The sequence below is a fragment of the Daphnia carinata genome, chromosome 8 (assembly GCF_022539665.2).
Source record: "Daphnia carinata strain CSIRO-1 chromosome 8, CSIRO_AGI_Dcar_HiC_V3, whole genome shotgun sequence".
In the NCBI taxonomy this organism is placed as follows: domain Eukaryota; kingdom Metazoa; phylum Arthropoda; class Branchiopoda; order Diplostraca; family Daphniidae; genus Daphnia; species Daphnia carinata.
The window spans coordinates 5,699,889-5,726,806 of NC_081338.1; the positions used below are offsets into that span (position 1 = coordinate 5,699,889).

Below are 26,918 nucleotides of genomic sequence, written 5' to 3' on the forward strand. Positions count from 1 at the left end.
GGCAAATGTTTCGATATATCCGCCATTGAATAAAGAATTTAAAGAATATCATTACCACTCACAATGTTTAGCAGATTTAGCATATTTGGCAATGTAATTGGACAATACCCCTGTTTATCCATTTATGCAAATTTATTTGCCTTTTTTGCGTTTCAGGGTGGTAGAGCCATCTAGCGAACGAAATAAATTTCAGATTTTCTCAATTTTTTTCCAGAATTTCCAGAACATCTCAATTTGTCCATTTTCAAAGATAAACAGCTTAAGTAAAAGTTTCTGTCCAAACGTTCAGAACATTTCTGTACAAAACAACGAAAAATTAGCAGAGAAAAAAAACAAATTATTAGTTGTACACTTGACTAACCTGACAGGCAGTTTCGTTCAAAGAAGCCAATAGGTCATCGCAACGATGAATAGAGAAAGTCGTAACAGGAGTAGAACTGCAACATCCGTGAAGTATCTGATGGAGACTAGGCAAAAGTCAAGCAGCTTCCATATCCGGGAAAGTTAGAAATACCCATCCGGTTGATCTCAATCTTACTCACACTTTGGCGTCCGCTTAAAAATATGTTGCCTTCTTTGGCGTTGTAAGCCACAAAATGGCGGAGGCATTGGAGGGGAAAAAACGTGGCATAATGGCGCCCTATCAACCACAGCTTCCTCGTTATTCACCAGCATAATGAGAAATGTAATCAGTTGTATTTAGGCTGCTTTACCTAAACGACGTGCGCGATATAATCATGGCATTCAAGCAAATCAGCTATTTTTTTCTGAATATCGCTCTCTTAGCCATCATCGCAGGTTTCGCGATGGGTAACTACATAATACCTCTGCTGTTGAATTTGAACAAGTTTTACATTTAAGAAAATCAAACAATTTGCAAATGTTGCAGGAAATCCGTTGCTGGGTTTATCCAAAAGCGAATCACGTAAATTAAATAACATAATCTTTGTAGCAACTACGAAATTCATTAACTATTTGCTTTTCCCCAAAACAGTGAACGAAATAGGTGACACAACCGATTACGTACGAGAGGTGCGTTTCTTCAAACACATTCGGAATTTTTTGTCAGGATTTTTTGGTTAATTGTTTACTGGACGAGCCGATCTCATTTCCAACGAATTTCTAAATACCAAAGCAAGTAAGAAACGAATTTTTTCGAGCATATACTCGTTGTTAATCAGAAGAACCCAAACTGTCAGGCTGCAACATGAACGGTTAAAAAGTAAATTTTGTATCAAAACCGCCAAACTAGTAAGAATATTCGATAACAATAATATAGAAAACTATATCAAAGTCATTTCAGTTGCCACATCCTTTTTTAGTTGCATGTCTTGACTTTTTGTGGTTCTCCATCATATCTAAAAAGAAAACCCCCCAAAAAAACATACCCGAATGCAAATTTCGGTCTATCACACACCAGAATTTCCGTTGTTTCAGATATTTTTTTTAACGGAAAACCATTAATGCTATATCCTGCACCCAACCCAATATTTAGTTAGCATTAAATTCCATTCCCAGCACATTCAAAGTAGTCTCGTTTGAAACTAGTCAGTGTTAAAACATCACGAAAAATGTCATTTAGAAACAATCTCTGTTGGCTTCTCTTTTTAACCATCGCCCTCCTATTCTTTACAGGTTGAAACTAGCCTCATTTTATACAATCATAATTTATCGATGACTTTTACCATTTTCTTGCAGGAGTCTTGACAAATCCAATAGATGTTATCGAAGGCGACGAATCGTTCTGTAATTGCTATAGCTAAATCCATAATGAATACTATAATAACTTTTGTTTACCATCACAGTAAGTGAAAGTGGTAACCCATCCATGGATCTTAACGATTTAGTGGAACGTCAATGGTGGGGAAAATTGTTTAACCACGGCAAGAAATTTTTATCCAAATTTTCGGTTACTTATAACGGCTCTCCATGATTTACTGAAGCTTCCACCACATTTATTATTATTTTTGCTTCATGTTCACTTATCAGCATAGCAATACAACAAGCATAAAATAATGCAATGATACCTTTATTAAATAACGTTGGCGAATTGATAATTTTGAGTAGCGTGCCGAAATGGAATGCAATAAGTAACCAACTTGAGCAAAATGGACTACGTTAAAATAGATGCTGAATTCTTTCGATTTCAGAAAGGCGAAATAATGGAATGGGCCTGGGAAAACGACAGATCAACGTACAGAATAGGCAAACAAAAAATGAAAGAGCCTGTTGTGCGCTTGTAGCTGCTATTTTAACGTATAAGAAACGTTAAAATACAATGAAAAAAAAGCTCTTTAATGGACTCGTGTAGGATTTTTCCCACTCTCAAACCCCAATGGCAAGAAACGTACGAAACAAAAGAATAGTTCAATAGAGAAGCAAAAATAGTTGGGGATATCAGCTATCACTTCTTCATTTAGCCGGAAGAGGCTGTTTCTCCCTCTTCACATTGACCTCCACCAGAAAGACGATTCTCTTTTTTCTGACGGGCCAATTCACCACGGCGCTCCTGGAAACTCGACAATTATTTCGGTGTCTCTCAAAGTTATTATAATGTGAGTTACCTGCTCTTTCAGTTTCTCTAACATTTCCTTTTCAATCTCATCACGCTTTTCGGCCGCCAGCTGTATTTTGGAATGGATCTGTTCCTCCATTGCTTTTGTTTTCTCTTCACTACTCTGCTTCACCGTTTTGATATGCTCTTCCTACAGAGGGAAAATATGGCAAGATCCCATTAGTGTCAAACTATTAAGATGTGAAATAAGGTGTTACGTGTAGGCGAAGCTTTTCTTGAAGTTGCTTGATTATCTCGTCACGTTTCTCATCAGCTGACTTAAGCTTTTCATCAATTTGTTGCCGGATTTCCTGAAGCTTTGTTTCATTTGTCAGTCTGACCGTTTCCACGCGTTCCAACTGGAAAGAAACGCAAATGCAGAAATAATTAATAAAGCCACATTGCGAGAAACAATAACCGACATACGTGTTCCTTCAGTTTAGTTTTCAATGATGATAAATGCGCCTCCCTCTTCTCCTGTGATTCCTCCATTTTGGCATCTAGATTCTCCTTTGTCTTGGTAACAAAGGTTGAGACGAGTTCTTGTCTTTTTTCTACAGCTTTGCTAATTTTCTCATCCACATCATTGATGGACCGATTGGCCTAGAAAATGATAACAGTCCATACATATAGCAATGAGCAGAAAGCATTCATGCATACCTCACGGCGCTCCTTGGCTGCCAAAAGCTTCCTTTCAATCTCTTCCTCTGAAGGCTGAGGGCGAGTGGGTGTGGAGACTGGAGGTGAAGGTGGGCGATCGCTTACTGGCTCTGCCAAAATAACCTAGTTGACAATGAGGCATGAAGAATGGTTTCAGTGAAAGCTGGATAAAAATTTACCTCATAACTCAATCCTCCCTTGGACTTCTCCTCTCCACGGATAGCAGCAACTATAAATGAAATCAAGCAATGCATAACTCACCACTAAACATACAAAACAATATGACTCTACCTTCTTGATCAACTGCAGACATTATAGTAGACAACTGAAAAAACGAATTTTCAAATCAAAGGGGATTAGCAATAGACAAAGGCGTGGTACCCGTCAGTTGCAAAGTTCAAACAAAGACACGGTATTCAACACATAAAAAATGTATGGACTACTTGAATCAACTGATAATTAAATGTTGAATATTTATAGTTACCTTTTAAGACCAAATGGAAAATGGAAAAGTCTGCTTTAGATCCTGGACCAACGTTCTCGTTTGGAAGAGAAATGGCGAATGGTGTAGAAACGAAATCGAGGGGGGTTGATATGGCGACGGCGATTTATCGTTACATCACCCCACCCCCCTCGTCTGCGGATGTTAGCCCCCTCCCATCCGCCCAATGCGGGCGGGAAAATTGCCCTCCAGCTGATCATTTATGAAAACAAAATTGGCGCCTTTTTCACCAAGATCTCTGACATCTGGCGGGAAATTAAGACATTAGATTGGTGCCTAGCAGACTACCGGCTTGAGCCATTTCGAACAGAGACGCATTTCCTTTGCAAAAAAAATGACTAAACTAATTCATTCATTAATGGTAAAAATTGCATTGTTAGAGTACTTAGTTATTTTTATTGATTTTTCTGAAATTATTAGGACGTGGAAAGCTGTAATTCTTACGTTGACAACCTGTATGATGTAGACAGTGCAAAATGCCTTGATGCTGTCATGTAACTGCTTCATTCCAATTCTAAGAAGTGATTCAGTTAATTCAACAGTTGTTTTTAAAAATAGGTATATCAAAAATATGATAATCGGATCAAATAAGGCGAAGAATATGATCATTCAACAGGGCATCACTCCCAGATTGATCCAACTATTGGATGATCCCATTGGTGGTGACGATCTCAAATTGGAAGGTAAATTTTGCACTATCTTCTAAAATACTGCCCCCATGTCAACCAGGTTTTGCGCTCTTAGTGATAGCAGTAATTGGATCCCTGGCACGAGGAGACGAAAACCACATCAAATCCCTAACTGCTGCGGGAGTCATTCCATTCCTGTTAAACAGTAATTTTTTATTATTATGTATCAATGATACTGTAGAGGCAGTTGTCATAATTAAATTTGCGACAGATGTGTGCGCGTCAACCAACCCACAAGTGATAGAATTTGCTCTTAGAGCACTGCAACAATTGTTCCAGAATGAAGCCACAAAGACCGACCTACTCTTTGCAGACCCAAGGCTGGTGCCTCAACTCCTGAAACTTATGCCCCTATCAGTTTGCAATCAAATTTCAGTCACCTCGATCTTTACCAACGCCTGCAAGGTAATATGACAGTTTCATTTTGATTCTGAAATGTACAGTATAAACTTCTTTGTTGTGTAGACGGCCGAGCACCAAGCGATCCTTTGCGCAAACGGGGCCGTGCCAGCCCTTGCTGCTTTGCTCAACTCTCCTGTAGGCGACGTCCAGCTAGCCGCATTGGATGCCATCGCGTCCCTTTGCTATCAGAATCAACGAGTTTCTGCCTTGTTGACTGTTTCTAGTTTCGGCGGAAAATCTGTAACGGATCATCTTGTGACCCTAATGGCCCGTGACAGGCCGGTAGCTATGCAGCTAGTGGCCGCCCGCTGCTTGACCTACTTGCATCGGGCAGGAGCCATTAGTGCTGATGACGGCAAAATTCTTTACAAGACGCTTCCCTGTCTTGTTCGGATGTGTCGGAAGGAAAACAGGCGGACGGAGAAGGCCCTTGGTGCTGAAACGTTGGCCTACCTCATTGAAGTGGACACGGAACTGCAACGAATAGCTTCCATTTCTGACCATCTGATTCAAAATCTATCACTTTTCTTGACAAAATCCCGCGATATTCCGGCTGTGCAACTGGGTGGAGTTGAATCTGTTGACATCGAGGCACCCAGCGCTAAGGAAGTGCAAAATCTGAAACAAGCCGCTCTTCGAGTAACGACAAAATTTTAAATTTAAATGTCAGTTAAAGAAACAGGTTTAATTTTCTAAACAGGCATTTGCGTCTTTGGGTGCCAACGATGAAGATATCCGTAAGAGGATCATCGAAACGGATCAATTGATGGATCACGTCGTGACGGGATTGACAGAATCCGGCGATCACCGAGTCCAGTTGGCAGCTGTCCGATGTCTTCATTCACTCTCTCGATCCGTCCAGCAACTTCGAACAACATTTCAGGTAAACCATTACGCTCATTTACGTGTAGAAAATGATGTTAAAAATTGCTGAACAGGATCATTCTGTATGGAAACCGCTCATGAAATTGTTGCAAAACGCCGACGAAGATATCCTGGCCGTGGCTTCCTCCACTCTGTGCAATTTGCTGTTGGAATTCTCTCCGTCTAAGGAGCCAATCCTCGAGTCTGGCGCTGTGGAACTTCTCTGCAATTTAACACGACGAGAAGATTCGGCTCTGAGACTCAACGGCATCTGGGCCTTGATGGTAAACATTTTTCCTAGAAAAGAAGATGTTGTGAATTCATTTTTGGTTTTTCCAAAATTGCAGAATATGGCGTTCCAGGCGGAGCAAAAGATCAAGACCCAGATTTTGTCGTCGCTGGGCACGGATCAAGTCTTCCGGCTCTTGTCCGACCACGAAGTCGGCGTCGTTATGAAGACGCTCGGCCTATTGAGGAATCTGTTGTCGACGAAGCCGCACATCGACTTGATTATGGCCCAGCACGGCCGGCAAATCATGCAGGCCGTCATTTTGATTTTGGAAGGTGAGCACAGTCCCGACGTCAAGGAGCAGGCTTTGTGCATTTTGGCCAACATCGCCGACGGAGAGACGGCCAAAGAGTTCATCATGTCCAACGAAGACGTCCTACGCAAACTCACCAACTATATGGTATGCACTATTGAAAGCCTTTCTTCTTTAAAAGGGATGCTCATTTAAAAATAATTGGTTGAAATCAGTCGCATTCGAACGTCAAACTGCAGACGGCAGCCACGTTTTGTATTGGCAATTTGGCGTGGAATGAAGACAGTGGCTGCCGGGAACGTCAAGCTCGTCTTCGAGAACTCGGTGTCTATCGAATTTTGCAAAAACTCCTCTGCACCAATGACGCCACGCTGTTTGAAAAGTATATAAAATAAGATGAAGGTTATTTTTTGAAATTTTAATTGTTATTTCATCACCAGGGTCAAAGCGGCATTGCAACAGTTTTCCTAAGAAAGGATTAAATGCTCCATCATCTGTGTCAATTTTACATTTTTTTGGAAATACTCGGCCGGCAACTGTTTATGTCTCATAAGATACTTTATCATCATTATTAATAATTCTAATAATATATTTGTCTTATTAATCTGAAAAATAATCGGTTGGCAAGGAAAGAAAAATTGAAGCAATTAAGCCAAAGAGTAATACCCTTTGTATATTAGCAACGTCTCTGGTATGCGAGCAGGAGGAGCTTGAAAACGTTGATCGATAAACTACGTTCCTCTTGCGTTCGGATGCTGATGCTGGTGACATTTGCTCGAGTTCAAAACCCCACCGACCAATGTGTGGGTTTCCGCGGCTGCGCGCGGGGCCTTGGTCCGACTTATTTGGTACAGATGTGTGGGGTTTTCCAGACTTTAGATTTATCATCTGTCTCAAACCAACAGGAGAAGTATCTTTTGTGTTGTTGCAATAGTCGTCGTCCACGTTGACTTTTCCTGGCGGCTTGTTGCCGGAACGAAACTTGTTGGTCACGAATATTTGCTTTCCCTTTTTTGTGTGTGATTGTGGTGAGAGACACGATGACGTGTGATTGCAAGACGAGTTAAAAACGAAGAAAAAAAAAAGTGGGTTTCGTGTTAAATGCGATGACGGCCACGCTTTCATCGAATGCCGTCGTCACGAGGAGAATTGCTACTTCCACATTTTGGTTATCCGGCCAGAATCAGCAACAACATTGCGTCGATTCCACAGTGACAGATCCTGTTCAATGTTTCAAGGTATTTATTTTATCAAATAGAAATTGAGAAAAAAAAACTTAATACCTTTGTTTTGAATAGTTGTTGAGAGAATTGAATGGCCAAGTGTCAGCCTATCACCAATTGGCCACGTCGTTGGGTACATCGAGTGGAGATGGCCAAAATCTTCGTGGTCGACTGAAGCGCACCAGGCGACGAGCTCGTCAGCTGGCCAGTACCGTTCGTCGTTTCATTCTCACGTACGGGGTGGTACATTTCAAAATTCAAATTCTTTTCTAAATTCATTCAACGTTTGTAGGTTGGATAATGTGGCTGGTGAATCTTCCGGACGATTATGGTGTTTGCTTTATTGCTGCCTTTACGTTCTCGGTAATTTGTACACACCAAAACTGACTCCTGAAAAAAAACAAAACAAAAAAAGGCCAATTTCTTAATTGAAAACAGCTTTAGAAATGCAAAGAACATTGCAATTGCAATGCACTTTTGCTCTTTATCCGGCGGCCGGTTTCATCAACACCGGACTTGTTGTTGTGCAGCAACAAGAACAGCATCAGAATAAACAAAAGAAAAAGAGGAAGGTCAACAAAAATCGAAATGGCCGCCTACAAAATCACGAATCCAGTTGCCTGGTCGACGATGACGACGATGTTCCATTAGCCGATTTACTAAGTCTCGAACGCGCCGAAATTAATCAACTACAACAGTAAAAAAAATATTCGATTCATTTGTAGAAATTTCAATTCTAATCGAAATTCTTTTGAAGGGAAATTGAAGAACTGGAAGGCGCTTTACAAGAACTGCGTACCAACTACAATGTAGTGGAAATTGAATCTTATTTGACTCTGGCGGATTCGGGTGGTGGCCAACTGGACCGACTGCAAGGCGATTCGTCCGTTTGCCAACATCACAATAGATCCATCATGCAGACGACGTGCCATTATTACAGCAACGACAGTGGCGCCAGTAGCGGCTATTGCAATGTGGCTGATGATTCGGTCGGCTCTTCGTCTTCTTCTTACCCGGACGACGACCAAGACGAAGAGGATGAAGAAGATTCCACTAGTGTAGTTAATCAACGTCGCTGCCTTTGTGTTGTCATGGCAATCGTCATCATCGTCTTCATTTTGGCTACCATTCTCGGGGCTGCCCTATAGTCCCTTAACCCCCCACAATGCTCCTATTTATTATCGTACCTTTTTTTTTGGTATATTATGTCGGCAAAGGTTTTTAGACCGCAAGCGAAAAAAAAAAGCTGACCGGATCAATACATTTTGTACAAAGCATCAAACTTAAAGTCTACGTCATTATTTTTGATTTATTAAGACTTTGATGAAGTTAAAATGCTAGAGGGGATATGACGTTATCGGGGATTTTGGCAGATGTCGGGGGGTTTATGACGGGCTATGATGATGGATTCCTTTTTCAGTTGTCCTATTTGAAACTACTCCGACTAGCAGCGAGTTGGAGCGTGTACAACACAATAGGGAGGGGTGGGGTCTCTGCCAAGATGTAAGGAGCAGCTATAGGGCAAAATGGAATTGTTGGGAATTTGGGAGCGAGTCTCGTGACAGCGAACGAGCGGTGGCCATCGATTTTTTCGCCATCCGTCCCACACACACAGAAAAAAAAAAAAGAAATAGAAAGAAACTGCTGTTATATAGAGGCAGGGAAAAGGGAGGTTGGATGGGGGGGGGGGTTATTTGATCGATATCAATGGAAGGCGGGGCTGAATAAGGGGAGGAACTAAACTGTATTAGAAAGCCCTGGTTCTACTACACAGCAAAGAAATAGAAGAAGAAGAAGGGGTAGGTACATACAAGATCGAGTCAGAGACTCACTGCCAGTCTGACATATGCAGCAGAGACTGCCCCATAGTTAAACACCCCCGTGTACTGTTTAACTCACATTACATCCGCGGCTGCCGATCTAGACGTGTCTCATTTTATCAACCCCAAAAAACATAGGCAAATGTAAACAGTGAGTAGTTGAAGAAACAAGTGAGAAATGATCAGTTGTTTTGTGGGAAAAAGAGGAGCAAATCGACGTGCATGTCGGGATAAATCACGGGAAAAGTGTGTCGTGCGTGTCGTGAAACTGAGTGAAAAATAGGGAAAAAAAAGGGAGACGAATAGAATGTTCTATTCATCCGAGACGTACTACAATTGGAAAAAGAAGAAGAAAATTGGCTGCAGCCATTCGACTTTATTGACGTCCTGGCTTCACACATTCTTGGCCGTGTCATTCGTTGGCCTTTTGTGCTGCGTCAATTTGGCCAAAGCAGAGAAAAACAAGCATTGCAAGTCTCAGTTTACTTATTCGTTCTATATAGTTAACGAAATTCTACTAGTTTCTCATTTGAATAAGCACATCAGATGACTTTGAAAAGACGGAAATTGTTTACAAAGGGTCACTTCAAAGAGATGCAGAGTCACCTATTTTTATTGCCATACAAGCCGCTGTATATATCGCCTTTTTGTTCGTACGTACATAAAGGCTAATATATTGCGAGTTAGCGTCTGATGATGCCGCCGTTGCATCTACAATGTTCCCCTTCTCTGTCATTCCCTATTTTTTGTACGACACGTCTATCCCGCAGCAGCCGACGGATCGATAGTTCGTCTCTCTCTTGATGCTCGCTTGTTTTTTTCTCTTTCTCTGTTTATAAAAGAACGGATAAAACCTGAGCTCAGCCTCTATGTGCCTACAGCTACATCACGTGCTGAACTCTTATAATATGGTGTGTGGCCATATAGAAAACTATTATAGATAAGCCAAATATATGGCCAAACGCCATATATAAGGTTTCCCCTTATGCATCGAATGTGATTATCGAAAGAAGCTTCTCGAGTCTACATCAGCAAAAAATAAATCGGTCTTTAAAATTTATTGATGGGATATGGAAATGACACAAGAGAGGCCCCCTTTTTCCATATCCGATCGTTAGCCATACGTAAAAACAAGCCGGATGGACTACATCAACATATTTCAAGATTACTACGGAGCAAGCCCATCAAATGCATGCACGACAGCTGTTTTTTATTAGATCCCCAACAGATTGATTTTGCTCTTTTTACTCCGCAAAAAGGCTGAATTAATTAATTCAGTGATCGCTAAATGATTATTTGAAAAACATTTGGGTAAAATGGTCGTGTAGTACATCAACAACTAACATCGTTCGTTTCAATTATTTAACTAAAGATGTGTTTACGATACCCTGAGCTCCCCTTACTCCTGCTTGTTGTACGTGTTGGACAAGACTGCTCAACCCATCATTCTTACGTGAATACTTGATGTCAGTTATTGTCTAGTTACACAAATTATTCGTAAAAGTCTTTTGTCTACACGCAACAACAGACACGCACAAACTCATTTCCGGCCGAGTTTCTTTTAAGCTAATGAGAACTTGCTATTTAAAGGATGTGGTAGGAAAGTTTAATGTAACGCATTTGATTCGATGGACAGATCACGTGGCTTCGCTTTGCAAAAGCCACTTTCTGCAGCAACTCTATCGCAAGATCGATGGCGCCGTTTTGAGGTCGCAAAACGAGCACAATTTGGATTGCCTCATCACATTCCAAACGGAGACGGTCCTGCAACGTTTCATGCTGCGTTTCGATCAACTTCAACTCGACTGTAACGATCATTTGTTCATTTACGACGGAGCTCACGCCACCGGAGTTTACAAGGTGACGTGTGTACAAGACATCGATTCATTTAATAATAACCACACAAATCAGAGTTAAACGGCTTACGTACTTGACTAATTCATCGTCCTTTAGGCTGACCTGTCGTGTCGCCACACGCGTCAAAGCGTCGGCACAATCTACACACGCACCAACTTCGTCACGCTCAAATACGTCACCGATGGCTGGGGCACCGAAACCAACGGGTTCCACCTCGTCGTCACCGCTTTTAAAGACAAAAGTAATACTCGAGTTTGTTTTCTAACAAAAATTAGAACAGAATTAAATCGTTTGATTTAGCGGAATTGGTTTGCCGGGATTTTCGCTGCGCACAAAAAGATTTTTGCATTTCAACTGATTTGCTTTGTGATGGTGTCAACCACTGCGGAGACAATACGGACGAAACAACCACATCCCTTTGTGCAGGTATTTAATTAAAGAAACCGAAACCCTTTCAAGTTGCCTAATTTGAGATAACGGGATGCAGATAGCGAACAACATTTCAAAATATTAGGATTGAACTTACCCGTCTTTGGAGCCGTAGCCGGAAGCATTGGTGTCGTCATCATCTGTGCTGTCACAGCCATTGTTGTCGTCTGCTGTTGTCGCCGAACGAAAACTCCCACACAATCAAACGCGACGGCTACTGGTAAACGATGCACTCAAATCTAGTTTGAATGTTCTGGTTCCATAAACTTTTTCGTTGCAGCTCGTTCCAGTGGCAATAACGGATTGAGACTAGCTGATGATGGAAACAGCAAACCAACGGCAAATTCGACTGCAAACGACTCGTCGGTTATTGCAGCTGTCAAAACGTTGCCGACATGCAGTGGCTACATGACGCTTCCATTGAAATCAGTCATGTCGGGAAACCGGCATCCCCCTGCAATCGATCAGGGCCATTTTCGTCTTCGAGTCACAATAATGGGATTGCAGATGCTCAAGGAATCACATCTTCTCAGCAGCACCTCTCCTATCATCACTCGCAGCAGTACAGCACTTTGCAGAGGCACCACCATCAAGAAAACAGTTCAACTGCTTCTCAACAGCAGCAGTTCCAACTTTTGGTGCCTGGCAATATGAAAATGGCCGTCTCGGACAGGTATGACACCATAGTTTTCTATTTCTGCTATTCTTCTGTCACGCAGCTCTGATATCCCATTTGCATTCTTTTTCTAGTGACGGAGCTTCAAATAATAAAGATGAATGGTTCGTCTAGTTTTGGTAAGATTATTCAAAGTTACCTATTTCAATTGGTATTTTACTTAAATTGCATCGTTTCTGTTTTTGCTAGAACTCGTTACCAGTCGACTGCAGGGGGTTTTCGCGTTTTTTGAGACAAAAAAATTGTGAAGATCCAGAGATATACTACAAAAAGGATATCTGCATAATCATTACTATACTTATTGGATATTATTTAAAAATCAGACCATACCTTTGTTTTTTCTTTATGGGCTGTGGTCAACCACCCACACACTCAACCATTACTTGCATATCTGTTGAAAGCAATCTGATCTAGTAAGCCGTACTTGTAAACCACGCGGGTGATCCCACCATGTTTCTTCTGTCAAAGTACTAAATAACGTAAGAAAACTTGAACATATCGATGATCCGTTAAAAGATCATTTTCCCTTAACTCATTTTGTTTTCAAAATACAAGATCCACAACCAATTCTTGTTATAATTTTAGCTTCATTAGAACCATTAGATAAATAAAGCTTTAGGCAACGCAGCTTGATTAGGAGTTCCCGCCAATTTCTTGATTAAAACCATTAGATAAATAAAAATTTAGGCAACGCAGCCTTATTAGGAGTTCCCGCCAATTTTTTCTCCAATGCTCCATTTTACATCGAGTCCCCCAGTGAAGCAGTTCAGTTATACATTTGTTCTACGAGTGGTGATACCCACTCAGTCTTAAGTTAATTTACGTTCAATCCGATCCTGCAAGTATATTCTTTTGGCCAAGGTTTCTAAATCACCGAAAGACGATGGTATACGCGACCAATATTATAATTTCTACAGTAATTAAAGTACTGGACATTTATGGGTTACTGGCAAAGGCAGATAACATTGGCGCACCATGCGGATTGTTTTTGTACGAATGGTATACAAGTAAAAAGTTGGCGAGTGCAGTAAAAATATAATGGAATGGCTATTACGTAAATAATGCGGAAAATTCAGCTTAATGCCCGTAATTCGATCGAGTTTGATGATGAATAGGACTCGAGCGAGGTCGGCACAAGATGGCGGACACCATTCGGCTTCACTGATAAAAGGGGGAGCAGGGGTGGGAGGAATTTCCCCACCGGTGTCGGATGGGGCTGGTTTCGAATGAGCTCCCGACTCCATTTATTTTTCGGAAAAAAGTCGTGGTTTATTTTCTAATAAAGTTATCTTGTGAAAGGGGCAACAAGAGTTACATGGGTTTTAGATCCCGATCACTGTAATACTAGCCCAAAGATGGGGTTAAACATGGTGTACTGCAAAAAAAACAAACACATTTTTATATTATTTGGGATATATTGTTCTATTATCGTTTTCCCAGGAATTCAGTTTGTTACAAGTTGCCATGGATTGGCAGATGATGGTGTAAAGGGGCTGTTGCAATTGTTGGAGAAATTACAATCAAAATGGTGACGGCACATTGATTCATAAGTGGTTAACATATGGAATCAAACTTGAAATTGGTAATCAGATGGCTTGACAATACTTGTATTCTATCAAGATTTTATGTTGTTCTTCCATCTAACAGCTGACTGAAATTGGCAAAATAGGATTCATAAGCAAAGATTCTCAGGAAATTCTGTGGTGTTCTTTAACCAAGACTTGTGGGTTTTACAAGCCAGTACAGATTTGGCATCTGAAAGAAGGTGATTTTCTTTATTTCCTTTTTCTGAATAAAATTGGAAGTCCCTACAGTATGGGGATTAACTAATTATGACTTGCAATATTTATGTTTTTTGTAGACATTTTATTTGAATATCACCGATTACTTAAAAGATGATCAAAGTTGGTTTGGAGGTGACTTGGAGGCATTTCTAAAAGGCGATGAAAGTTGTGGTAGAACCAAAAGCCTGAATGAGTGTAGTGATTTGCTTGACTGTCAATTACAGGTATGGGATTCCAAGTATTGGCTTGGATTCACAACAGTTTTTGGCCTTAAATTCTTGATTTTAATTAAGCTTCAGAGGTTGCGGTTTTAGATTTGTGATGATTCTGGACAGGGTTACAAGATTCAGGTCATTTGCTCAGATAAGGGTATCAATGCATCTATGTAGGTAAATGATTCCGTTGTTTAAAACATTTAAAGCACCTGTTGATATTAACAGCAGAGCAAAATAGTAATGAGACAAACAGAAACAGCATGATTCTTTGTTACAAAATAAGAAAATGAGTAAATATGTTTGTATATTGACTTACATATGTATTATTATATAGATTCGCTCGTCGGAAACAAGCCTTTATTGTGAAATTTTATTTATTTATTTTTGGTTTCAAAACAATGCAGACGAAGGCGGGCAGCAATGCCAGTTCTCTTCCTGTCGGCGGTGGCGTTTGGAACCGTCCAGTGACGTGGGACCTGCGGAATAGTCGAGCAGAAAGAGCTTTCATTTTTGTTTTAACCAGCACAGCAGGTCAGAATAAAAGTGTTCCTATGTTAAGCATCAATAATTCTAACAGAGATTTGGTGAATCACCAAATCGCAATAGAGTTAAAACAGCAATTAGTATTCCTTTTCTCGTATTTCTCGAAAGAAATTAACCTATCCACTGAGGAACGAACAGTACACAGGGTGTTGTCGAAGAGGGACACGTGGATAAGGCAATGTTTCTCGCCGACCAACCATGTAAAAAAGTTGGTGGGTTCCTTTTATTGTAAATAGGTGAAATCGCTGAAAGATTTGTTTTTTATTTGTTTTATTATAGTGGTGATCCAGCAAAAAGCAAGGTTCTGTTTAACATTGGGGACAAGACAGCTAAAACAATCAGCTTGTAAAAAGAAAACCAGTACGTAACTTAAATTAAAATTCATTGGGGGAAGACTTTAGGATGAATTACATTTGTTTGTTGTTTGTTCCTGCAGTGTTTTGTAAGGTATGTTTGAAGGATTGAAGATCTTTCTGCCAAGAAGTTATTGCTTTTAGTGGAAATAAGTCATCAGTGAGGACAAAGTGATGGGCTTGAATTGAGTTTCCCATCAAAAGTGTCGCAAAAGGGTGTATCCAGCAGATTGATTCATCAGTTGAAACAAAAACAAAACATTTAAAGTTCTAGACAATGCTTTTGAGCAATGTTGTAATCGTAACATTTATTTCCCCCCCCTATTAAGTGGTTTTGCATAGAGGTATTATAAAAACAATCTTTATTTTATGTTTTTCTTTCAGGATTTTGGTTTGCTGCTGTTCCTGGATGGACAATGAAAAACTGAAGCAATACCCTTTTAAGCTGGCAACTCACGTTCAAACTCATTTGGCATGAAGATATCATTTATTTGGGAATATTTGTTCACGTAAATACAAGTATTTGTGTAGGGTTTTCCTCATTTGGGACTTATACACCAAACATTTTTTATTCTTTAGGGTTTGTCGGATATGTGTAGGCGGCTTCAACACTTGGGATCTAGCAGTTATTACACTGGTGGTGTTGGCCCCATGAATCTTATTTTTTTTTTTTAAGCTGGGGAAGATACAGTGAGTATTTGGTAATTAAAATTCCCTAAGGAGTTTGCAAATAATCAAATAATTCTTCTTTGAAGTGCAGTTAGTTTCGTGGAAAAAAACTCTACATACAGCAAATAAGAGTCAACTTCAAACTGTAGGAAAAGAGATGATATAGGGGCAAAACTTGATTTTGAGTGAAGACAAATCTTCAAAAAGCCATCGCCTGTATCGCTATCTGTGTGCGTCGTTAGCATTGGGTAACCTGATGATTTTTTCTATTCGGAATCAAATTACATCGTTTTCTTCGAATGGCAGGATTGGTAGCGGAAAATTTCATGAATTATCGGAATGATTCTTTGTCATGGCAATTTTAAATCACATGGAATCCATTACAAGTTTAAACGGTAGGTATCATCGTCAGTGACAGGTAACAATTGGCTTGCCAAACAAGAGTTTTTGTTATTTCAGGTCCGTCAAACGGTATAGCCACTTCTATTCGATAACTGTTGTTTTACTACTTCGTTCCATTTAAGAATACCAACTTTAGCACCTTTGAAGCCAAAAAACTAAAATACTAAGTTTCACGTAAAAGTGAATGTGATCTACGCAGTTCTCGTTAAACTTTGTAGCAAAATCGTGTGTAGCTTTTTATATTCTGATTTGAGTAGAACATGAAATAAGGCTGATATTTTGTTTGAAAAATTTGGCTAAGAGTTTTGACATGGAATTCAATGAAATTTCTGAGGACAGAACCGTATATGGCAGTACAAGAAAAACAGCGTAAAGTATATGCTTTAGTGTTATATGTGTGCAAGTACTGTTTTCTTCCTTTTTTAAAACTGTTTTATATGGATCTCAAAAGATTTTCTGATGGCATGTGTGTAGACGTTATCTCTGAATCTGAAAATAAACATTTGTTTATACAATCCGCGTTGCTTGTAAATTAGGATAACAGATGGCGCCACCGTTGCCTCTGTGTTGTGAAAAAACTACGTGTTACAAGTGATACTCGTGCCCGAAAATTCTTAAATCTTAACAATGTAATTTCCCATTGATAATTTTTATCAAATTTATTGGTGTGTACATAAAGTATTGGAAGTTTTTTATTATTTTCTGTGTTTCTGAAGTGAGAAACATCAAGTGGATTATTTTTGTGCGATGAGAAAATTTGCAATCAGCTTGGCCAGCTACGAAATCCAAAAGCTATTTGCAACCTACTATTTTTACATTCTACCATGCTATTCAGTTGCACTGCGTTGAGAGGTATTAAAAATGAATTGGCATTCAGAATCCAATAGCCATGATTCTGTTTTTCAGATGTAGTTGGTGAAACGTTAATAGCAAAGGATACTGACCATGAAGAAAAATTAGAAATGACACAAGCCATATGAGTTGGAATACTATCATGCCAATGAAATCATTCTGCCACCTGTTCTTTGTTCATCACATCATTCAGTTATGTGTGAGAAGGGCAATCTATGTGGTGTTTCAAATCATTTCTACGTAGCCCATTAAGTGGCAGGATTTTGTGTTGTGGAGTATGGTATTTGACGTAGATTTTGTCAATCGGTATCACATTGGCATGGTAATGCGTTTATTTGTAGCTCGTGGAACTAAAACTCAAAAGGATGCTGTCTGCAAAGAAAATTCCCAACAATGCATCAATGGATTGGATACCTCACATCATTCTTAGACTCTTTGCCCACTCATCATCTCTTCAGTTTTAATCTGGTAGAAGCAGTCTGTTCCTCTATATAGTGTTGTCAACGGTTAACAAACAATATTTTTGCAGCATCCCTTCTACTTTGCAATTCAACATACGTCTACGCTTTGGCCGTCGCCCCGTCTTCGCCTCGCCCGTCGCCCCGTCTTCGCCTCGCCCGTCGCCCCGTCTTCGCCTCGCCCGTCGCCCCGTCTTCGCCTCGCCCGTCGCCCCGTCTTCGCCTCGCCCGTCGCCCGTCGCCCCGTCTTCGCCTCGCCCGTCGCCCCGTCTTCGCCTCGCCCGTCGCCCCGTCTTCGCCTCGCCCGTCGCCCCGTCTTCGCCTCGCCCGTCGCCCCGTCTTCGCCTCGCCCGTCGCCCCGTCTTCGCCTCGCCCGTCGCCCGTCGCCACGTCTTCTCTTCACCTGTCGCGCCATCATCGCCTCGCCCGTCGCCTCGTGGTCGCCACGTCATCGCCACGTCATCGCCTGTTCTTTATGGTATATTTGTATTTTGTAGTGTGTAATTGTAGTGCTAATTAACACGCTGGCTGCCACGCCACTTTTATCCCCTTTTTTTTTTAGCTGTATAGGGACGGGCCGCGCTGTTCTGCCTCATGGCCTATCTGCCATGAGGTGGAGCAGTTGCCACTGCCCAAGATTGGCCGTAAGGCTTGTTAGGCAACGCACCATAGGGACTCCCTTTTCCCGATGTGTGGTGGAGACCTGGGGTGTGCGTTCCCACAACGGTCTCCATCATCATGTCAGCCCGGACTTGTCAGCGGGCAAGTCCCCCTTGGTCGCTATCCTTCCGATAGCGACGTAGCTAATGTAGATTTAGTGGCGTGGCAGCCAACCTGTTAGTTAGTTATGTATGTATATATTGTATTGTATTTTAAAATGTAAATATTAGCGGTGGATTTGAGGGTGGATGGAGGGACAATAAAATGCTTCATATTTATATGAATTTTGTTTTTATGTTTATCACTTTATCTATCAACTGTTTTGGGAATCGAACCCTGAACCATCGGTACACCAGTCCAATGCTTTACCGTTAAGCCAACGACAACATTACAATGTTAATAATTTCTTCCTAAAAGACCTTGTTTAAGCTGCATACGTACATATGCTTTCAAATTTGGATTAGTGTACATACAGTACCAAATGTCTCAGTGGTAGAGCGCAGGACTGTGATGTCAGATGTCTGAGGTTCGAGTCCCAATGTAGCAATGTAAATGAGTATAATGTGGAAAAGTGACAGCTCAGGAAATTGACAAAAACAAATAAAGCACAGCAAAAAAGAAAAACGTTGATGAATGTAATGTGTGAACACAGCTAACACAGCCAATGAAAGCAACAAATTTTGCAAAAAATATTTTATAAAAAAAATTTTATTGACAATTCTCTGCACATTACAATTATTTTTGCAACTTTAAAAAGGCACAATAGCCCTTTCAAAAGTTGCCGTCAACCCAGGCAGGGGGAGACACTGCCTTGTTGACCCACCGGGGAGATTACCCGGTGATTGGCTAAGAGAAGCCGGAAGAAGAGCTGAAGATTTGGAACATTTTTACAGGAGCGATTAACCTTTAGTTCGGATTTGTGGGCAGCCACGTCACCCTCCGTGAACACATCATCGGACGAAGCGGCACCCCACGTCCCCTTTCCGGCCAGAGCCCTCCAAACCTCGGTATATGTTGTTTTTATATATACCGTACAGTAGGGGCATGACCCCCTACGGGCTTATTATGAGTCAAGGGGAAACGGGGCTTCAGAAAAGAAGGGAGCCCAGATATGCACTTCAATTTTTTTAATATCAAATACCGTCTGGGGAATCCGAATTAAGTATAGAAATGTCATGTCATCCATCCAATCAATACAATTTATTCAGTGTCTTGCCCCAACCAAGAATCTTTTCAGATCCAATGTTACTATTAACCTATATTGAGAAAAGAAAAACAACACCGTTAAACATATCAATTGTTGATCATGTAACTTACATGACTCATAGATTCAACTTCTGGTGGAAGCTTGGGAAAGGACATACAAATTGCAGATTAACATCATTGTATAAGGTTCTTGAATGATAAACTAGCACCTGTAGAACGTTGCATTGTTGATAGTTGTGTTCCCAGTACATGAAAATCCTTGCCTATTGGATAAAATTTTTTTTGGTTGATTAGACCTGGTTGGCAAAACGGAGGAGAAATTCTTCGTCATAAATTTAAAATTATTTGAAGAAAAATCCTTTCATACCTAAAGAGTCCATGTATGATGTTCATCTCTGCAATGGCAGCAAAATTAAAACATCTTTAGGGCCATTTAAGTACCCAATTTCCCCAACACTCTGAACATAAAGGACAAGTTGTTCTTTAGACAGAGAAGCAGAATTGTTTGAGGCTTCTAGCTGTGACAGAACTATAAAGGATTGCTGTTGTACTGGATTCATTAACACAAGATGGTACTTCTCATTAGGCAATTTGCATTACTCTATTAATTTACCTCACACCTTAACGGTAATGCACTCTCAGTGTTTTTTCATCTGTAGGCTCACTCTTCCATCCTGTAACACTTCCAGACTTGACTTGATCCCCCCCGCTAAAATTCTGTGAATGCAAAATAATAGCATTAAAAATACTTTTTCGATAGACAAAGAACGGGGAAGTACCTAATCCATGTTTTAGGTTGAACTCATGCCATTTCTGTGTTTCCATACCACACCCATTTTCCGCCCAAATACAGTACCACAATTCTTCAGTTCCTTCGCTGCATGGACTTATTACTAACAATTCTTTTAGTGCAGCACTAACAGAATTTAAATTTAACACACTGTCAGGTGGTGGACTGAATAACTAAACAATAAATAATTGTTTGTTAAAATTCTATACTTATTTGGAATTCTTATTTGGAAAGTTTAGGCACCTGACTGTGTTCACCTAATGCCAACTCATCCTCACGTTCAGTTAGGGATGAGTTTTGAAAAACCTCCTTCACTGTTTGGAAACTGTTTTGTTCCAATTTGTTCTTTTCCCCTAGCTGAGCTTGTAGACTCAAAAATTTGAGCTACAAAACACTAATGAATAAAAGCAAATAAATAGAATCATTACGTATTAGGCCTACCATCCTTAGCTTCGTTGTTATCTAATATTTTGTGTTGTTCCAATAACTGGGCCTGCAGCTTCATTATTTGATCTAATAAACAATAATTAATAATTGAAAACCAATATAATAATGTTTATACTTACCACTTTTTTGTTTTATTATCTTATCCATTTTTCAATTGCTCCTCCAGCCACGCAGTTTTCTCCAGCCACGCTGCTCAATTAAATGCAAATGGCATACAATTAACTGAAATTGCATACATACTTGTAATAACGAAACCGACGGGTAGATGGCTACGGGTGGAAAAAAGAGAAAAAAGTGTGATTTTTTTTTTCCGCCATTTTTTTTTTTTTTTTTCATGTAAAACGGATTGCCATATTTCATCGAAATTTCTGCCAATTTTGTATGTGCTTCTTGTGGTAATTTTTTATTCACAAAATTACTTACGGCCATCTGGCGACACCGAAAATTTGGCTGCATCCGCTGGCGTTGCGTCACTGTCGGATCTGATGTTGATATCCTGCTAGCATGTTCCTAGAAAAGTCGGAAGCAAAAAAATCGAATGTTTCCGGCTTTTCATACTTCTGTTGCGTACTAAAGGCTTGCAGTACAGTTTCTAGTATAGGGTAATCAAATGTTAGTATTGATTAATTCCTGTTTAAATTTAAACAGAGACTCAAAACAGGATCAACCTATTGATTATCCAAAAAGAACATGGTCTGGAAGAAGAAAGTTTACTCTATCTGCTCAAGCTCAGTCAGGCCCGCCACCATGGTGAATGGATTGCTTCTTCTTATGTAAAAAACTGCAACAAGTGTGACTAGACAATCAAAATCATATCAAGTTTGTTGGCATAGAGACTATCCAGTTTTTGGCCCCTAGGTACATGGTTTATTAAATTTTGTTTATTACAGTAACAAAAGAAGAGGCAATTTTTGTGAAACCATGTTGAATGAAGCCAAATATTCTGATGCTGCTCTCAGCCTAAGAAATGTTGATACTCTGTGTTCCAGCTAGTAAGCCATCTGTTCATTTGAAAAACAAACAAGTAAACACGATTGGCTGGAACATTGATAATTTCTTCAAATTAAATTTTACACAAGGTAACAGCAAGAAGAAATGTTGTTTCTCTACTACTTTTGGGGACTAACACTACAGCCAATTGCACACCACAACTTCAGAATACTAAGAAATACTAAAAGCAATGTTGTATTTGACATTATTTCAGTGCAATTATAAGAAAACAGCTGGATATTGGACACAGCTGATAGTAGTTATGCTAATTATAGTCCACCATATATAAATATATTTATGAATAAGCAATTATTATTCAATTACATAATAGTAATATATTTCACACATATACAATGTATTATGCTAAAATAATTTGGGTATTTCAAATGTAACATGTTTATTAATTATTAGTGATATATATATTATTCATCAGTTAATTATTTATCTGGTTATTTATTAATATGGTTATTTACTATGATATACTTTTGTTAGTGTTTATTAGTAACTTTCCTGAAGTTGTAGTTTATGAATTATACAATTATTATCCAATAATAATTATACAATCGTATCGACTTATTCGAATTAACAAAATTTTATAGTTAAAAATTTTTTAATTAATTTATAATAAAAAACAGTAAATTTAAATCGGTTATTAACACTTGTTACTACCTCCATTCTTCATCTTTTCCTTCCTTCATCCTTTTCATTCCATTTGTCGCAGGCGCAACAATATATTTGCTCACAAACACCTTCGGTTACTATTTACCCAAAATTTTTAAGTGCCAATCTAGAAAGTCAGAGACTGGGTAACAAAATAATTTTAGTTATTAACTACCTTACTAGACCAAGAAATCCATTGTACAGGGTTTGATTGAGGAAATGAGTCTAGGTGTGGGAATGAAGACAAATCTACAAAACAAACAATACTTAGAATTCAGCTTTTATAGAAGTTCTAAAACTTTCCTTGCAAAGAAACTGTACCTGAGAAAACCATTCAAAGTCCACCACCAGCCCATGAAGCATGCTTTATCTATAAGATAAATTTATTTTAAAACATGAAGAACACAGCAAATAAGTAAACCAAAACAAAACACCAAACATACCTGAAACTCAAATGCCCATTCTCATCCAATAGTATAACAGCCCTGGAAATGCCATGTAGGAAACAATTACACAACTCTTACTTATAAATCTGAAACGAAATGTTTAATACATTTGAGAATTAGCGGAAAAATGGATATGTTATACATCTAGCTATAGATCTGAAAGCAAGTTGATTACACTTTCATGAAACAGAGACATTGCTTGACGTAAGTACCTAGGATCCATTAACATCTTGAAAATCTATTCCATAGAAATCAGCTCGAATATTTGCAAGGCGTTGTGAACATCAGACAGAAAGTTTCCAAAAATTGTATAAACACCCTCGGAAGTGGCCACACACACCAAGTCGCTAACAGAGCCGACGATAAAAAAAAGGCGAAAGAAACGTGACGAATCCACCACCACAATGGCGGCGAAAAATACAGGAATACACCCGGTACTGTACTTAAGAAGGCGAACCCACCTGCATTGTTGCCTAATGAAAAAAGTAAAACATTATAAAAGTAACGAAGTTCGTTAAACGTTAATAAGAAATTCAACAAATAAAATTGCAATACAAAAACGTAGCATCCCACAAAATCACAAATCAAAACCAGATACAAAACGATGATACAACTTGACACAGGTTCTAATGACTTACAAACATAAGTAATTAGAACCCAGTCCATTATGATAACCACAATCAAAATCCAAAACATGTTTCAGCACCCTAACAATTGTAAAAATTATTAATCAGCAAATGCCGTAACATACAAGCAACAAAGTAATATCAATATGATTTTAACCATTTTTATGGAGATTCTATGATCAACATATTGATGCATTATAAATATTTAACAAACTTTTCAATAAAATTTAGTTGCGAAGTCTTAGATATATAAACATTAAGTAAGAAAGTCAGCTAATTAATCTAATAAAATTAGGATAATTACATATAAGGGTACCTGCACATTAAGATTTCACCAGAATGAAAAACGTCCGTAAAAATTGCCAGCACGACACTCTCTGACAAATATAATGATCCTCATGGCGTCTCATAACCTCCTACAGCTCCCACTTTCATTTTGGCGGTGAAACATGTGGGCGGAAATTCGATACATCATAATGCAAGCAACGCCTCCTGCAGCATTGCCTATTCAAAAACGAAAAACATAATATTTAGGAAAATTGATAAAAATTTTTAAACATTTATTTAAACTAGTTTGAGCCTAGAAATCATAAAAATCCTTAAAATATTTTAATTGTAGAAGTTGTTAAAAAAGATTAGGTCATTAAAATATTTGAAAAAAGAAATAAATATGCAAAAGGTTCTGTGACGTTTTACATTGTTTTTCACTATTGAGCTCGGTTTGGCTGTTTGCAATTACCCAGATCCCCTTTGAATATTTCAGCTATTTATTTCATTTGTGATTTGAATTTGTTGACGATCAAATTCAACCATTGCAGTCAATATGTAAAAAAAATGTTGCAATTAATCGATTTGAACCTGATCGATCCAGTTGTAGTCGACTACAACAAAAACTCAGCTGATCGTAGCCAATCTGGGCCTGATATGCCATATGATAAGTTATAGGTTTTTTAAAATTTTCCGGTTTGCCGTTTAGCTACAACCCAACAGAAAAGAAGGAAGTAGCAAGTGTCTGTCTTTGCGTGGCGCCAAGTGAGTAGCACGTGGTTGAGAAATTGAGTTTTGGTTATGATAGCTACCTTTAAAAGGAAAAAAGCTAGAGCGACTAATATCGCGGCAATCAATTATACTGTTCTGTGGAAAACGTTTATATGAGTCAACTCTCACTGTATGTTTTCAGGGTACTTCTGTTGAAATGAAAAAAATTTAATACTTAAAGTAATGCATATCTCGTAGTCAGGTTCTATTGAGCTGAGAAACAATTTTCGGAAACTCAAAAAATAAACTAACATCATCCTAACGTGGCAGCCCATGCTTTCTAAATTGGAAAAATGTTAACTGATATCTCACAAACTTCGTTGCTTCCAACACGTGCATTTAACGGAGTTTTTACTTGGAACTAAATTCGTAATTTATTTTGTTAGGTTTTACAGAAATGTAGAAATATTCATTTACATTAAAAAAAAATTCAATTTCAGAAGTGGGTTCCAACACTGCAAGGAGAGGGTATTGCATTTAGGCTGTGCCGATTCAATCACAGCTCAAACATAATGAGGATTGGTTGAATCGTAACCCAGACTAGTATTTGTTCAGGTCATTCTTTACTGCTTAAATTTGTAAAATTGGAAAAATTTCTAAATTTATTAGCAACAGAAGCTTAGGTATGTATTAATTTACCTGACAGATTTATTCATTGGGTGGAAGGAGACTGCATTACTAAAGGATTCTTCCTAAATAGTATGAAAACAATCTTTATTTTATGTATTTCTTTTAGGATTTTTGCTTTGGTTTACTGCTGTTGGAATATTGAAACAACACTATATTAAGCTGGCAACTACGGTCTAACTCATTTGGCATGAAGATATTATTTAATTGGGAATATTTGTTCACGTAAATACAAGTATAAGTATAGGTTTTCATCATTTGGGATTTAGTCACCAAACATTTTATTCTTTAGGGTTTGTCAGATATGTGTAAGTGGCTTCAACACTTGAGATCTAGCATCTATTAGACTGGTGGTGTTGGCCTCATGAATCTATTTTTTTTTTAAGCTGCGGAAGAATGAATATTTGGTAATTAAAATTTCCTGAGGCATTTGCAAATAACCAAATAATTCTTTGTTAAAGTGCAGTTATTTTCCTGCAACAAGAAACAACAAAAAAGCGTCAATTGCGAACTGTGCAGGAAAGGAGATGATTCATGGGCAAAAGTTGATATATGAGTGAAGGCAAATCTTCAAAACGCTATCGCCTGTATTGCTATCTGTGTGCGTCGTTAGCATTAGGTAACTTAATGATTTTAAATTTAAATTAATTCTTTTTCTATTTTGAACGAAACTAGACCGTTTTCTTCGAATGGTAGGTTTGGTAGCGGAAAAGTTCATGAATTGCCGGAGTGATTCTTTGACATGGTAATTTTTAATTCCTCGATTTCGACTTAGATCCTCGTCAGTGACAGGTGACAGTTTTACAAACAAGTTTCTGCTATTTAAGGTCCACCAAACGGTATAGCCATCTATTGGTGTGATATTTAGAGAGGTGTGATTATTAATCGAAGATCGATCTTATCGAAGTTATCGAATAGAAGAATTCTATTCGATATATTTGATAACTGTTTTACTACTTCGTTTCACTTTAGAAGACGAACTTTAGCAACTTTGAAGCTAAATAACTAAAATACTAAAAGTTTCACGTAAAAGTGAATATGATTATGCAGTTCTCGTTAAATTTTGTCGCAAAATCGTGTAGCTTATTATATTCTACTTTTAGTAGAACATGAAATAAGTCCAACATTTTGTTCAAAAAATTTGGGCTAAGAATTGCGACATGGAATTCAATGAAATCTTTTTCAGTACAGAACCGTAAAAGGTAGTACAGGATCTGTAAAAAAAAAAAATATATATTGAAATGAATGGTATACAGAACCTAACCACTACCCTGGAAATGTTGGTAAGCAATTAGAAACACTCTTGCGTTTTATTGCAGTTTCTGCTGTAGATTTAGTTTCATATCAATATTAACTAATGTCTCTACCAATTTAAAAAGAAATATGAAATAGTCAAAATAAAGAATATTACCTGTGAGGTGATCCAAAATCAACATTATGATGAAAATGGAAGAACATTGACTGGAAAAACAAGTTTGCTGGAGCAGCTGTAGTTCATATGTCTGCTGATTTGTGGTGGTAATCTATAAAACCCTCGTTAATTGCTACCTCCGATAACAAACCATTTAATATTTTCAGGAGGTGTTTCATTACTTTGAGAAAAGAGACATTGGAGATTGCACAAGTCATTATTTGTTTAGAAGAAGAAATCTATTTGAAATTGTGTTTGATGGGACTGAGTTTACAATTTACAGAGGAATCCTACTTCAGAAAACAGTTCTGTTCAGTAAGTATAAATCCTATTGCTTTTGCTATTTTAATCAGAATTCTGTACAATTATCGAAATGCAGGCAAAGAGATCCTAAATTAACTGTAAAATAGAAACAGTAACCTGAAAGATGTAGGCAAGGAAGAGTTGGCAAAGAAAGCAAAACAACAAGATAGGAAAGCCAAAATAAAACGGTAAAAAGAATACCTCCAAGAAACCGTAGATG

The 26,918-nt window shown here is 38.7% G+C and overlaps 4 protein-coding genes and 6 long non-coding RNA genes across 11 annotated transcripts; 6 read left to right on the top strand and 4 right to left on the bottom strand.

Moving 5' to 3' along the window:
• The first annotated feature begins 600 nt into the window (after positions 1 to 600).
• On the top strand, positions 601 to 2,016 carry LOC130700160 (uncharacterized). Its single transcript, XR_009003654.2, has 5 exons — positions 601 to 810; positions 890 to 925; positions 995 to 1,138; positions 1,699 to 1,746; positions 1,806 to 2,016. It is a non-coding gene; the product is annotated as an uncharacterized LOC130700160 (long non-coding RNA).
• LOC130700138 (stathmin-1-A-like) lies at positions 2,014 to 3,828 on the bottom strand. The gene is made up of 8 exons (XM_057522157.2): positions 3,699 to 3,828; positions 3,506 to 3,539; positions 3,394 to 3,443; positions 3,215 to 3,337; positions 2,981 to 3,157; positions 2,773 to 2,913; positions 2,565 to 2,705; positions 2,014 to 2,509 (listed from the first exon to the last, which is right to left on the bottom strand). The coding sequence occupies exons 2-8, from the start codon at positions 3,525 to 3,527 to the stop codon at positions 2,417 to 2,419; spliced, it is 747 nt and encodes a 248-aa protein (XP_057378140.1). The 5' UTR covers positions 3,528 to 3,539; positions 3,699 to 3,828; the 3' UTR covers positions 2,014 to 2,416.
• A 122-nt stretch (positions 3,829 to 3,950) lies between these two features.
• Positions 3,951 to 6,688, top strand: LOC130700114 (armadillo repeat-containing protein 8-like). Its single transcript, XM_057522122.2, has 11 exons — positions 3,951 to 4,077; positions 4,137 to 4,210; positions 4,275 to 4,399; positions 4,461 to 4,550; positions 4,617 to 4,810; positions 4,871 to 5,446; positions 5,508 to 5,690; positions 5,746 to 5,955; positions 6,019 to 6,360; positions 6,429 to 6,595; positions 6,654 to 6,688. The coding sequence occupies exons 1-11, from the start codon at positions 4,051 to 4,053 to the stop codon at positions 6,682 to 6,684; spliced, it is 2,019 nt and encodes a 672-aa protein (XP_057378105.1). The 5' UTR covers positions 3,951 to 4,050; the 3' UTR covers positions 6,685 to 6,688.
• Positions 6,689 to 7,315: 627 nt separating this feature from the next.
• Positions 7,316 to 8,662, top strand: LOC130700128 (uncharacterized). Its single transcript, XM_057522144.2, has 5 exons — positions 7,316 to 7,451; positions 7,512 to 7,669; positions 7,729 to 7,799; positions 7,875 to 8,133; positions 8,194 to 8,662. Exons 1-5 carry the CDS (start codon positions 7,320 to 7,322, stop codon positions 8,582 to 8,584), a joined length of 1,011 nt encoding a protein of 336 aa, XP_057378127.1. The 5' UTR covers positions 7,316 to 7,319; the 3' UTR covers positions 8,585 to 8,662.
• A 666-nt stretch (positions 8,663 to 9,328) lies between these two features.
• Positions 9,329 to 12,785, top strand: LOC130700121 (uncharacterized). Its single transcript, XM_057522134.2, has 8 exons — positions 9,329 to 9,726; positions 10,893 to 11,116; positions 11,210 to 11,354; positions 11,414 to 11,539; positions 11,601 to 11,762; positions 11,823 to 12,215; positions 12,293 to 12,337; positions 12,408 to 12,785. The coding sequence occupies exons 1-6, from the start codon at positions 9,564 to 9,566 to the stop codon at positions 12,194 to 12,196; spliced, it is 1,194 nt and encodes a 397-aa protein (XP_057378117.1). The 5' UTR covers positions 9,329 to 9,563; the 3' UTR covers positions 12,197 to 12,215; positions 12,293 to 12,337; positions 12,408 to 12,785.
• A 1,947-nt stretch (positions 12,786 to 14,732) lies between these two features.
• On the top strand, positions 14,733 to 15,786 carry LOC132088228 (uncharacterized). The gene is made up of 4 exons (XR_009421615.1): positions 14,733 to 14,972; positions 15,040 to 15,120; positions 15,498 to 15,632; positions 15,693 to 15,786. It is a non-coding gene; the product is annotated as an uncharacterized LOC132088228 (long non-coding RNA).
• Positions 15,787 to 20,147: 4,361 nt separating this feature from the next.
• Positions 20,148 to 20,812, bottom strand: LOC130700157 (uncharacterized). Its single transcript, XR_009421613.1, has 4 exons — positions 20,717 to 20,812; positions 20,592 to 20,663; positions 20,394 to 20,534; positions 20,148 to 20,323 (listed from the first exon to the last, which is right to left on the bottom strand). It is a non-coding gene; the product is annotated as an uncharacterized LOC130700157 (long non-coding RNA).
• A 252-nt stretch (positions 20,813 to 21,064) lies between these two features.
• Positions 21,065 to 21,830, top strand: LOC132088203 (uncharacterized). Of its 2 annotated transcripts, none has more exons than XR_009421533.1 (3): positions 21,065 to 21,199; positions 21,259 to 21,416; positions 21,488 to 21,830. It is a non-coding gene; the product is annotated as an uncharacterized LOC132088203 (long non-coding RNA). The 2 variants fall into 2 exon arrangements; XR_009421534.1 differs by having other exon boundaries at positions 21,066 to 21,180; positions 21,246 to 21,416.
• A 256-nt stretch (positions 21,831 to 22,086) lies between these two features.
• Positions 22,087 to 23,746, bottom strand: LOC130700161 (uncharacterized). Its single transcript, XR_009003655.1, has 6 exons — positions 23,636 to 23,746; positions 22,906 to 23,166; positions 22,691 to 22,779; positions 22,569 to 22,617; positions 22,423 to 22,496; positions 22,087 to 22,345 (listed from the first exon to the last, which is right to left on the bottom strand). It is a non-coding gene; the product is annotated as an uncharacterized LOC130700161 (long non-coding RNA).
• A 1,058-nt stretch (positions 23,747 to 24,804) lies between these two features.
• Positions 24,805 to 26,464, bottom strand: LOC130700169 (uncharacterized). Its single transcript, XR_009003665.1, has 3 exons — positions 26,396 to 26,464; positions 24,997 to 25,049; positions 24,805 to 24,923 (listed from the first exon to the last, which is right to left on the bottom strand). It is a non-coding gene; the product is annotated as an uncharacterized LOC130700169 (long non-coding RNA).
• Between the last annotated feature and the right edge of the window lie 454 nt (positions 26,465 to 26,918).